Consider the following 14,102-nt stretch of genomic DNA (forward strand, 5'->3'; position numbering starts at 1 on the left):
TCATCCTTCAAAGGTAAGTCAATAGTGAATAAGTAATTTTATCTGTCAAGAGTTAGCATGCAACAAATACCTGTAAAGGTTACACAACATAAAATCTACTAGTGGTTAGACATGAAATTCCCTCACATATGCTAACCAAGGAAGTCTATGAAGGAATAAATCCCACTTGACTTCTCATGAAAAGCCTTAAAAACAGCAAGCTGTATATATACACTCCTAGGAAAAGATTATACCCTAAAAGATTGTTAGTTTACAGCCAGATATCTTACTTGAAGATGCATCTTGTATTTCTTAGGAATCATGTTAAATTTCCATGTAAAAATACTTTAAAAAAAGTGAATGTATGAGCAAAATAGTTTGCAATGAATAATAAAAAAAAATCCTAAAGCTGCTTTAAAAAGCCCAAAACACTTCTTGAACCCACACACACCGTGAAGCCATAAACAGTCTGGAATTTAACTTCAGACCACTGAAAAGTTCAAGTCACTTTTCATTTCTGTCACTATTTGCATTTTTCTTTTTTTTCCAGTTACATAAAAGCATTAATCTGTTATGATTTTCTTCTTGAATGTACTTTTCAAGTTCTTATATAAATTTCTAGCATGGCATGATATCTCTCCTATAAACTTTGTGAAAATTTAGCTTATGATGTTTAAAACATTCTATTTAATTAAAAGAAATTAACAGTCCTCTTAAAATGTGCAAGCAGCAGTTGTGTATTCTGAAATCCAGGCTGTAAGTATACATCCCTTAAATTTTCCTAACTTCTTGAATAAATAGATACTTTGAGGTTTCCCAGATAAGATATATTTTAGATTACTTAGGCTAGCTAAAGAATGCTTTTGCCACTCTGTGCAAGTAGAGCTGAAAGTGCAATTATCTTGCTATAAATAAGGTGACTCTTAAGAATGAAGTCCAGAAGTGTTAATGTCAACCCTTTAGCGAACATATCTCTGATAGGCTAACTCCTATGTGTCTCAAAGCACCTAAGCTAGTTTTAACTCAAATTTTAAATCAGTTCTGACCTTTGTAATATATGCAACTCAGGAAAAGGTGATTGAATAATTTCAGAATTAAATTATACAAGTTTTGCCATAAAAACTAAGTAGGTACAAAGCTGTTTTGAAAGTTTCCATTTAAATATTATGTTGACTCACAACTACCATCACACATAGTAAAAGGTATAACTAAAATGTCCAAGAACAATCTATGCATGGAATAATTCAATTCATCAGAAGCAAATCCTCTCTTCCCTACTTTATAGTACTTGGATTTAGATATGCTGCTTCAAAAGAGAAAAGTGAAAGCACAATTAACAATTGTTGCCTCTTTCTTTTACTACAGTAAAACTTTTTTTATAGGTATCGATGGTCTTGTGCAAACCATAAATTAAAATTTTGGATGTCCCAGGTTAGAAACATTAAATAATGAAGATAGCACAGCAATACACACTGGGGTGAAATTCTCACTGTATAGAAGGCATGGTTAAAAGCATTAGGTTTTGTAAGTATAAAAGTATATTTGCATTGTCTTGAAGTAATAGATTGTTCTCCTTCTCTGTGTAAGGAGTTTAATCCAGTGTGTGTAAATCTGCATTAGAATTCACATCCTTATAGGCCTTGCAGAAAAACGAAACATCTAATTTTTTTGTATCTACACAAAAGGTTATAACTACCTCTTGTAGATACTATTCATATTTGCTTACATGCACATGCATCACACTGCAATAAGCAGTTAATAAGAGAAACACTTCAGCCTTTCATACTTTTTTTAAAGTGCTCAATGACAATAAGAGTTTTTATAGCTCATAAAGTGAACCATAAGGTACTGTTCAAATAATGACAGCATTATACAATCACAGAATGGTCTGAGTTAAAAGGGAAATTTAAAGACCTGACAGTCCAATCCCCCTGCCATGGGCAAGGACATATTCCACTAGACCAGGCTGCTCAAAACCCCATCCAACCTGGTCTTCAACATTGCAGTGATAGGACACACACAGCTTCTCTGAGCAAACTGTTCCTGGGTCTCACTACTCACATTAGCCCACATCATTTCAGAAGATTTGGGAATTCTGGTCTCCGGGTTGTCTCTTAAACAGCAATCTTATCCAAAGGTTTTCCACACTTAGCAACTAAGCCTGTCTACCTAGACCACTAAGGCCACTCAGTACTAAAAGGGTTTTTAAGACATCATGCACGGAGTCTGCACCTACAAGCCTCATCAGTCAGAGGATATACAGTGTTTTCAACACTTATGTCAATATTTACAGCACAGTTTCTGAGCCAGTTTCCCATATGTATCGATTATATACCATTTCAGACATGCCAGAGGACACAAAGAAAGGCTGGAACAGAATTAAGACACAGCCTAACAGCCAGAAGCAGACCAAGGGCAGGATGATCCTTCCAGTCTATAAATTTAGACCTATGCCAGGCTGAAGTGATATCACATGGGCAGAGCTGTAAGCAGAAGAACAAAACACGGATACTCTCTGGACCACTAGCACTTTGTAATGCTTTTGGCAGGGAGAGTTAATCATTTTCCTGAGAGTAGCTGGTATAGGGCTGTTTTGGATAGGACAGTGTTGATAACACAGGGAAATCTTAGCTATTGCCAAATAGCAGCTTCACAGCATCAAGGCCTTTTCTGCTTCTGACCTGATCCAGCTAGAAAGAAGGCTGGGGATAAACAAGAAGTGGGGGGACACAACCATGACAGGTGACCCCACCTCACACAAGGGATATTTAAGACCATATGGTGACATGCTCAGCATATAAAGCTGGTAGGAGAGCTGTTTGGAGCGATGGCATTTGTCTTGCCAAGTCACCACTGCACATGGTGAAGCTCTGCTTTCCTGGGGATGGCTGAACATCTGCCTGTATTTGGGAAGGAGTGAACTAATTCCCTGTTTTGCTTTGCTTGTGTATTCAGCTTTTGCTTTCCCTATTAAACTGTCTTTATCTCAACCCACAAGTTTTCTCACTTTTACTCCTCCAAGTCTCTCTCCCAATCCCACCAGGCAAGGAAGTGCACGAGCAGCTGTGTGGGGCTTAGTATCCAGACAAGGCTAAAACCATGACGCAGACTTCAGAGATTATTAGATTCTGCCACCTAAAAAACACTGGTCATGAACTGAAATTAAAAGGCCATCACAGAAGCTTTAGGAAAGGTTTACCATTAGTATGCAGACAGGACTTAAAAAAACCCCTGAAGCATGACTCTCACCCAAAAAATTCAATCAGCACTGCTGTGTGACTAACTTATATATGTTTTCATGCATCTAGAAGGTTCAAAGCATATGTGTTGCTAAAATTAGGGCATCAGCCTTAATCACAGGAAAGTAAGTCAGTGTTCAAATGTTTTAAAAGAAAAATAAATATACTGGTGAAAAAATCTAATTTGGAGCACTTCATAACCAAAGAATCTTAAATTGCAGTTCACTTTTATAACAGAAAATAAGATTCTCTTAAGGAATATAAACCTAACCATGCAGATTTTGATTTAACCATAAAAAACAACTAATTTGGGGTGGTTTTATAAACAGTGACAATAAATATAAACCCATGATAAATATAATGACCAGTAAGTTTCAATGTTCTTAAAAAACACATCTAAATTTCGGTGTGGAAGAAGAAAACCCAAACAACAAGCACGGCATCAGCATCTCAAACTCTCTGTATTTTACACATTCAGATAAAGTAACAGCTTAATTCAATAATGTTTGACTGCTATCCAGTTATTTATATAAGTAAATGAAGCTGGCGTCCAAGTGGGGAGATGAACTGGCAATGTGCCGTAGCCTTGAGTTACAATTTGTATATAATGGGGCAAACTGCAAGCACTCTGATTGCAGTCTGTCTATCTATGTGGACAAAGCTAAGCAGAAGAGCCAAAACAGGCAATGCTCTGGTTTACCTAATGACAAAGCAAGATAGACATTTCTCCAATCTGCAGGTGAACTTGCCAAGGACAGATCTGCAGAAGAACCCCAGGCTGTGGCCTGAAGCCTGGACTGCCAGCAGAGTTAGATACAGAGCAGTCTCCCATGAGGCAGGAAACACCTGCTATGGGCTGTGCACCCATGCATTTGCAATTCTACAGCCTGAACGGATCACCTAAAACCAGAAAAAAAATTCCCATGGTTCCTGGAAGTCTCAAAGACTCAACAGCATGCTGGACTGTACTACAGTCATGGTTATAATGGAAACGCATGGCCTTTAATGAAAACGGTAACTTAGCTGGCATGAAAAGGTGATCTCCACTGATTCCACAGACCTTTAAAGACCATTTGTGGTGGGAGAAGAATGCAGGAGAAAAGAGATTATTCCTCCACAGCTTGAACAAATTACATCAGACTTTAATATCTCAAGCAGGTTAGGAGCTCACATTCATATCTTACATCACCAGGAAAAGGAATTAATATTTTGGGGTGACTTAATGGGTAGCATACAAATCCATAAATTTCACACAAAGAGTGGTCCTTGCTTTTTAGGCTTGTTTCTAAGAAATTTCATAGTTGAGAGGAGTGTGGAGATTAACTAATTTCCCTAATCACCTATTTATCAAATAGATGTATTATCACACACGGCATGAACAGCTAACCACAGTAGCTTCTATAACCAACAGTGACTTCATCCTGCAGTTCCTACTAATTACCAACACATGGTGGGAATAATCCACTGGCTTTTTGTGGTGCTCAGAAGCACACAGTGAGCAGCTGCCCACTTTAGCAAGAGATGTGCCATTTTGGAGGTGATGAAGACATTTACAGTAGTAGCTTATGTATCACTGTGTGATTATACATTCTCCTCTACTCCCAATATTTCCAAAAAGCTTCCCTGCATGCACTTCACAGCACAGTTACTTCATTCTGTTTTACTGATTTGTAAGCAGCATTTGTGACCTTGTAAAAATGACCTCTTAACTCGTACTTAGGAACGAAAAGTCATCCCTGTGGCCTTTTCTTTCTCCAGAATTCACTCTCTAGTTGAAACATTGGCCAAGGCACAAATAAACAAACATTAGTAAATACGAGACTGGACAGCCATTGCTTCTCAAGAGTAAAGTCTGCCAATGCCAGATATGGATCCAGAGATATTGCTGGTTTTACCTCTTCCAGAATAACTTTTCCAAGGAGCTACACCCTTGTCTAGCTTGCTCAAATTCTGAAAATTGCTGTTTATGACTGTGGCTGTAATAGCTGACCTAACCAGAAGTGCCAGGAATCAAACCACAGTCTTTGGAAAGCAACAGGATCCATAAGATACAGACTCCTTATTTTGAGAGACTATGCTATGAGATTCCCAATCCTAAGCCACACGAGATGGCTATGCCAGGGTAACAGTTCAGATTCCACAAATCACATCCACATTGTTAAGTTTTTTTAGTGTCTCGTGTACTTTTAAATGGACACCAAATCTGTTTGTCAGAGAGAGCCTGAGCTGCTAAATAAATAGTGATAAATTTCCTAAGACTACTGGGCAGAGTGTTCCTTCAAGTACAACGTGTGTTTATCAGTTTCCCACTGAGCTAGCGTTGACTTTCAAATTTCCTTTAATCTTATTATAGTAAACATAGTACAGCTCTCTGGCAAACAAGAGGAACATTCTTCCTGTAATATCATATGCTTCTTTTAAAGAAACCTTAGAGATGTCCAGAAAATAATGAGGCTCAACTTGGAATAACACAATAAACTTGTTTCCAAAGAAACAAGTTCCACAAAATATTATATTTTTGTACTGAAAAAAAACATGGCTATTTTTATAAAGAGAAGACTGGCAAATTCTGATAGGTACTCAAAACAGCGTTTGCATGTATCATATTTTTAAAGTCAGCTATTGAAACACCGACAGAAAAATATTTTCTAGTTGGAAGCAGTCTACCTGAATTGAAGGAAAATGCAACCGGAATTTCAGATTTAGAATTCAGAAAATAGTAGACTGTCGTTTGTGAAGGAACTTTTGCAATGCTCCTTTGAGAATAAAGAATACCAAGTGCAGACAACTTTAAAAAAAATTAGATAAAGAAAACAAAATGGGATCTATTAGAGTACAATTTGTATTTGAAGCCTCTTTTCATTTGAGAGGAATGTACGGTAGACAAATGTGAGACTTGTCTTACAGTTCAAAAAAACCCAAAAATTTGAATAACTTTATGTAAGTGACTGAAGGGACATTGGGAACCTGAAAGCAAGACAGCTTCAGGTGACATAAACTAGTTCAATTTCCATTTGTGTGCATTTGTCTTGCTTGCTTCAGGGTTTCTATAGAAAAAGGGTCATTATATATATCAAAAATGGAACACAGTGGTGCTATTTTCACGTATCTGCTGTGATTTTTGAACAAAACAATAAATATTCCTAATAAGCAGTTTCTGTGACATTTGAATCTTCAGCTTCAGCTACCATTAAGAAGCCACAAGTTCTAAGCTATTACTTTACTGAAGGCTCAGCTTCAGTAAGGATATAAGTATTAAAGAGACAGATGAACAATCTTCCCCTGCCTACACGGAATCCAAGATGCTTAGAATTTGTTTCAGTTTGTAAGTAGTCACGCTTCAGACTACCTCAGCAAAAGCTGTTCTCACTGAAGAATCGTGCAAAGTTTCCATGGACATCATTAATGAAGAACATAGACCAAAGTCAACAAATATGTTTAGTATAAATCCATTGTGTGTAGTAATCCGAAAGGTGTCAGCCAGAGAACAACTTAAATCAAAATACAAGCGATAGCCATCTCTCTCTTCATTAGCAGACTTTACTGGGTGCATCCATTAAGTCATGCAACATACTCACATATTCCCATCTTCTTTGCCTGTCAACCTCCTCTCGCTCCTCACAAAGGACACTGAGCTCCAAATTATGTTGACGGAACAGGAACAGACAAAGGATAGATGGTTCATAACAAAAAACATGCCTAGAGCAAGGATGTCTGATATCTGAGAGCTTCCTTTTGGATGTTTTCATTTTGGATAGAAGCTCTGACCCACTATTTACACCCCTATCCCAAGCTCTCCCACATATTTTTAAATTACAACTTTCCAGATGTTATCTCAATGGAGACTGGCCAGATTTATGGGCAGGATCTCGCTTAACTCCAAGCCAAGCTAGTGTTTTGGCCTCACTGGAAATGAGATTAGGTCTGAGATTTGCACCAGGGACAAAACCTGCTATTTCATGCCAGAAATGGTCAATTTTTACAATGCTGCTTATTTTTTTGTTAGCACTACTGTATAATATCAGTCTATTTTAGCATTATCATAACAGCACTTAAGTAGGGTAATAGGATAGACGAGGCATGGCTGGAATCCACAACAAAACTGCATGTAAACGGAGATGGGCAACTAATTCACATCTAGACCAGCTCAACAGAGTTTTCCAACTCCAGTAAGTGTTTGTACAACACAAGGTCAACAAGGCGTTCTGCATGAGCTGTACAAGTGTTGTTTCCAAGTTTTAAGAGATGTTAAAAATTCAGGAAATTTTGAAGATTTATTGTGTTAAATCCACAGTCTGATGTTGTATTTGTGCACTGCCCATCACACTCAATAAAATGAAATTTGGAGGGTAAATAATATATTTTCCTTTCACAGTATACTTTACTTCTCCCACTTCCTTAACACAAAATAAGACAGAAACAAAACCTTTATGAGTCTTTCTCTACTTGAATATATCAGAGTTTTAATTTCCTCAAGTTTCATTGCAAATTAGGTTTTTTAAAATACTCACTTCCTAAACACCAATTACTTTTAAATTGTCGGGAATGAGAGATAAATTTACCCTTTTTCTTTCCCTAAAAATCTTGTAATAAAGGCAGTAGGATGCATATTTTTATATAAAACACACATTTACAGTATAACTAATTCTATATGGCATCACAGTCTATATTAAAAACTGACCTTAGTAAATCCCCCTTATTTTTATGACTAATCTAAAATACACCATTATAACTCTTAGAAATATTATTTGGACAGCAACAAAGAACGAAATATTCAGAATGTCATAGATAAGTATGGTTAAGCACAGAAGAAAAAAAGAATGTTAAAAGTAGGTGCTGTAAGATGACTTTTTGAGAAAGACAGGTTACAAGTGAAGTTGCCATAATTGTATCACACCAGATATTGAAAGATGGATTGCCTGCTGCTTTAATGTCCTGGAGCGAGACAGATTTTTATGGTCTGCTTCCCTTTCTGAAACAGGCTTCAAAAATCTTCTTAAAATTGATAATGAAAGGCTTAATGGATTGAAAACAAGAAATACCATGGTTTCAAGTGACATATCATCATGTCTCATGTTAAAATCTGTACTTCATCCCACAGAGAAACTATGCATAAGACTTGAGTACACAACTTCCAGCAACAGAAATAAAGTCATGTGAGAAGGAAACGCTCTCTTGTTTTTCACTTCCTATTGTTCCGCTTAGTAGTACATTTTCTGCAATCTAAATCTAAAAGCAGTCTTGGAGCAGTCACAGTGATTCAGGACAAGAAGAACCTTTGTATCAAGCATGCTATATACACATGCAACCCTACCATTTCCATCACCATCCAACGAAAATGTACGTAAAACTGAGGAGTTGGTAAGAAGGTTACTTTCTGCAGCAATGACAACCGTCTTCTGTGTCTAAGTGAAAGAAGGATCTGATCCCTAACTGCTCCAATAATATATTTTTAAGCAACAAATGCTTTCATAGAAGAGATAACTGTTTATAATTAACAGAATCATTTTTCAATTTAAAATATTTTTCCCAAAAGAAGGAAACTAAAGAAAAACATGAAACTAAGAAGCCAGCCAAATCACCAAAAATACAGAGAATGGAAATTTTTCCCTTTACAGCGAAAACTGCAGAAAAAATGTTTAACATGTTTTAATCAAGCTTGAAGTTTTAAGTGGATGTTTCTAAACATCTCCCCTCAAACATCCCCCCCTGCCTGAGGCAACTAGACTCCAGGGTCAGAGCACGATTCTCACCATGTGCTGGAATCCAGGAACTACCCCCACAGGTGGAACCTCCTCCCAAGCGGTACTTCTGGTGCCCTGTGGGAGATGCAGTCAGCCATGATGCTGCACCCAGGGAACACAGGACAGCATTTCTAAACAACAGTTTTAAAGTTTCAAGCCAACATTCCTCATCACTCCCAAATGCAATGAGGAATACAAACAGCCTTATGGACCTTTATACGCAGAAGGGCTATGGCCAGTGACAGGCAAACAACCACGAAGAAGCACCAGCTGTCCTTTTGTAAAAGCAAATGCTGTGTCTACACCCAGCAGACAAGCACAAGGCTACACTACCCAAACCTCCCACTCAAAACCTAGTCTGCTCTCACATGCCAGACTAGAAAAAAAAAAACATTATCCATCTTAATTTTGAACTGAAGAGATCTCAGCAGGACAGCCTCAGTTGGTTGCAGGGCTGTGCTCTCCAGCTGAGCCAGGAGTTTCTTGGTAACACATACATGGTGCAAGAAGCAAGGAGTAGCCCATGCCCCCAGGAAAGATGGCTAGTATTGGCTTCAGACTGCGCGGTACCTCAGTAATAGCATGCTGCAAATGGACCAGGTCTACTGTCGCAGGCAGCACAGCCCAAAAGGAACTGACAGGCACAGCAAAACATCTAGGCACAGAAGACACTGTATGTATCTTACAGGGTTTTATTTCAGGCTAGATCTGGTCCCAGCAACAACTCCAGCACATCTTTTAGTTTATATTCATCTTAAAGGAATCCCAGCTGGGCCACCATGAGGTATATGGAGATGGTCAGTAGGTGGAAAAACTGGAAGATGTGCATCAAAAGCCCACTCCTGACACGAACCACAACACTTTAAATGCACAACTACACTCGAGAGCATCTGTGAGTGAAGGGACAAGGCTACTCTTGGAGATACTCTTCAGATGTCAGTAAATCTGCACAGTAGCTTGAACCATTTGATTCTTACTCGGTAACTTGGAACTGCTCACTGAAAAAATTCTAACTCAAGATCAGAAATTGGTAAATACCACTGTACCAATTCCAAATCGGAATTTACCAGTTTCTGATTATTGGGTTAGAATTATTATGTGATTTTTAGTAGTGTTAGAATTAAACCAGTTACCAAATTTATTAAACAAAACTCAAACAGGACTATTTATTACAAAAGATGATCTGGATCTCTCAGCTTTGCACTTTCACAGAAATTGACAAATGGTGACTGAAACCAAGCATTTTCCAATTTATTGATGCAGTTCAGTGGGTACTTCAGGTATTAATTTTTACCCTCACCTGATACTATGAAAACAAACAAAAATCTCCACACTTAAATTCTTCAACTTTTCATACATTTGTTCTATTCCCCATTGAAAGTCATGCACAGTCTATTTGAAAGATAAAAAATGGAACATATTTCAGCTGAACGAATCAGCTCAAAATCTTGGGTTAACAGCATTTATTTTTGTGGCACCCTTGTAGAGGTCTTACTGATGCTTTTCATTGACACATCTTTCACTTACTTATCATACTGCAATGGAAGACTGAACAAAACTCGCTGCTACCAGACACACCTGCTCCCCACACACAAGAGCTCTGCCCGAACAGCAGGCTGCAAGAGAGGTGAGAAGGCAAAATCCTACTTGCTAGGTTTCCCACTCATCCTACAAAAGAAATTTTCCAAACCAGTCCTCTCTTTTCAGCTGCACAGTAATCACAAATGTTTAGAACATAGGACTTCACTTCAGTGATGACAGAAGTTCATGAGGACCATGCAACAGAAGTGAGAGACAGGTTGGTCAGAGCCTGAACACCGTCACAGCACCCTCATGTCCTGGCTCTCAACGAAGGCACACTGCTGATGCACTCAGTTACTTTCTTGAAGCCATTTTTTTAAATCTTAGGGTATAATTCTTCTTTAATTTTTTCAAGTAATGAAGAAAGACCAGCCTGAGAAGCAAGAACCAAGTTTTGCAAGTGAAGCATCTGCATTAAAATACATCAAGCATTATAAGCAAATATTTCAGGCTGTGCGTACTTCTTGAAGATCAAGAAACAATCTAATCCCCTAAGGAAACACAGCACCTGTATTGTATTGGCACGGGTGGGAAGACAAGACTGAAGTGATTGCTGATTTCACCCTGGTTTAGCAAGAAATAGCCTTGAAGCAGCCTGATAACCAACTTCCTAATTGGGGCTCTGAGAAGACATTGCTTGGTCTTGCACCTGCTGCTTCTTGATTGTTGAGAGAGCTGTGGGATTCATAACCTGGGGTTTTTTCTCAGGGAATCTCTATCGTTGGGCTGAAGTTCACCTGACTCTACTCACTGAGATTTCATCCCGTTTATTTCTCCTCTTTCAGAAAGAAAAAAAAAAAAAAAAAAGAGGTTTAACTTTTTATGAGCTGTTAATTTTTTGTCCTCAAAAATCCACCAAAAGTTATATAACCACTTTCACAATAGCATGCTAAAAATAAGAGCTGTTCAGCCAAATGCCACTGCAATTTTTTATAAGACCTGTACGTCCAATTCTGCAAGACCTGTGGAAGCACAAATATCTCCTTAACTTTAGCAGAAAGTCAATCAGGAGCTCCTTCTGAGACAGACATCGGTCTATATAATCCCCAAGTTCAAGGTATTAAAATATGAGTGTATGTATACACACGTGTATTTCCAAGTCATGACTTAAAGTAATGCTATTCGCTCTTGGAGCTGATCCCTCGTGGGGTTTCATAATCACAAACCATCATTAACCCAAAGCAAAGAAAAAAAGGTACAAAGGGGCACAGGTTTCAAGCACGAACTATTTCTTTTTTTTTTCTGGTTTGCCTTTCTTTTTCGGGAGCGTGGGGACGCGACGCACGACGCTCCAAACGCTGGGGGACCTGGCCATCCAGGTAACTTCCCAGGGCGCTCGGAGCGAGGCAGCCAGACCCCAGCGCCGCTCTCGCTGATTTCGCTCCGTGCCCCTGCAAGCGCCCCGCGGGCGGCGGGGTCTCGGACGCGCCGCTCCCCCGAGGCGAGCGGCGGCCCCGCCGAGGTCCCCGCGCCGGGCAGGGCCGGGCGGGCGGCGGAGGGGCGCGGTGCGGTGCGGGACGGGGCTGCCGGCGGCCGGAGGCGCTGCGGGCGTCCCCGCGCTGTCACCGCCACCGCGCCCGCGGGCCCCGCCGCCTGTCCCCGGAGGGGCGGTAAGAGGGCAGGGGAGGAAAAGGAGGAAGGGAGCGAGCCGGCCGCAAGGGCAGCCGTGCCGGGTCAGGGCGCTGGGCGCTCCCCGGCCGCCCCATACCTGCACGGAGGCGGGGAAGGGTCCGCAGCGCGCTCCGTCCGCCGGCTATAGATCCCAAGGGGCGATGAAGCGGGGTGGCGGTCGCCGCCCTCTGCCGCTGCTGCCGGTGGCGGTGGTGCGAAGCCCTCGCCGGCTGCAGATGCCCATAGGCGCTCGGTGGGGCCAGCGGTGCGCGGAGACAGCGAGGCGGCTGTGCCGGTCCCGACGGCTGCGGGGAGCGCGGCACTGGCTCCGCGCAGCCACTGCCCGAGGAGAGGATCAAGGCCCCGCTTTCGATTGGCTCCAGTGGCCAAACAGCTCACACCGGCCTGCCCGCCCGCCCGCCGCCTCCCGCCCGCCTCCCCTCGGTCGCCCCACGCGCTCCGCTCCCGGCGGCCCCGCTCCTCCCTGCCGCCCGCCGGCTTCCCAACCTGGCGGGCACAGCCAGCTCCGCTCTTTCCCCCTCACACCCTCCCGCTCCCCCCTTTCGCCCCCCCCTTCCCCAAGACGACGTCCAATCCCGGGCCCTTTGTTTATGTCGGGACATTCTCACCCTGGGTCTCACAAAACACCCTCCTTCCCTTCGCATCTTCCTCCGTGAGCTGAAGGACTCGCAACTTTAAGCATTCATGACATTTTGTGTCATGCTCAATATTCAGACACGTTTGTTCTCTGAACATTTCAAAAAATATCCCTAGCTGGTAAAATTAAAAGCATGCAGTGCCTGATCACCTGAGGGCTAAATCTGAGGTAGGACAAAGCATTCTTTGCCTGAGTTGAGTTTGCTTTTCTTACGCTGTTTGGGCTCCTAGCCCCAGCTGGGTTAACTACACGTCAAATCTTGGCATGCACAGAAAATAGGATCAGGATGCCTTCTCGTCCTGATCTCAGGTTATTCACTTTCAGCGGCTGTGGTTGTCATTCCTTGGTGCATCTTTGGTGTTGGTATTTCTTTTGCTCAGGATGACTTAAGTGACCCGTGGAAAAGTATTCTTCCTCCTGCAGATGTGCTGTGATCTTAAGGCAAATCTTAGACTTGTCTTCTGGGCAAAATGGCAAGCCTTTGGTTTCAGTATGACCCCTCTGTTTAAACAATATACAGTTGAACCAGATAAATAGGTCCTGTGGGTTTTCTCAGTGCAGGAAGATGTTGTAATATTTCCAGTAAGCATGCTGGCAAAATTCTTATTAAAATTAGGGAGAACAAAATTATGAGTTATAATAGATGCACTCTTAATTAATGCAATGACCTGCATTTAACTGATGCTGTTGAATTAAGCAGCATCTAAGCAGCTGCTGGTACATTAGATGCCATTAAAAGTCAGTATTTATCCAAATTTGGCAGATTGAAGCATTTGAGACGGAGAATGGAGTTGCAGAGATACCTTTGCATGATACCAGTATGTACATTTTTAATGGTGACCTCCATATCCTTTTTAATTGATTCTGTATTAATTTTTTCCCCTACAAAATGGTATGTTATTTTTCATTCCCTAGAAAGCATGCATACTTTTCTCTCTTTGGGGCATACAGAACTAGTTAAGAATGGTTTTGTTTATATTTTGTACAGGCAAAAGTCAGAAAAATAAAAATAGAAATATTGAGAAATATATAAACCCAGACATATTTAGAAATATCCATACTTGGAGTATAATAGAGCCCTCATTTTAAAAACTTTATTAGCAAAAACATCCCTCACTGAATTCAGTGAAGCTACACCTCTGGAACTTTAATTACCCCCCAAGAATAACTAAAAGATCCTGTTTCTTTTCTATTATATGTTTTTCCTTCACATATTGCCAATTTATTTTTCCCTGGAGAAATGAAATTGCTGGTTTAGAGACCAAGCTACATTTCCAGCCATGGCCCAAG

The 14,102-nt window shown here is 40.7% G+C and overlaps 1 protein-coding gene across 1 annotated transcript in view; it reads right to left on the reverse strand.

The window, feature by feature from the left end:
* GREM2 (gremlin 2, DAN family BMP antagonist) overlaps nucleotides 1–12,994 on the reverse strand; it is a gene marked incomplete at both ends in the record, with an annotated part of 39,397 nt that extends 26,403 nt beyond the window's left edge. The window contains one exon of the mRNA XM_082302315.1: nucleotides 12,963–12,994. Coding sequence (XP_082158441.1) covers nucleotides 12,963–12,994 — 32 coding nt within the window. The remainder of the gene's footprint in view (nucleotides 1–12,962) is intronic.
* Between the last annotated feature and the right edge of the window lie 1,108 nt (nucleotides 12,995–14,102).

The sequence above is a fragment of the Coloeus monedula genome (genome assembly GCF_965178545.1).
Source record: "Coloeus monedula genome assembly, chromosome: 2".
Classification (NCBI taxonomy): Eukaryota; Metazoa; Chordata; class Aves; order Passeriformes; family Corvidae; genus Coloeus; species Coloeus monedula.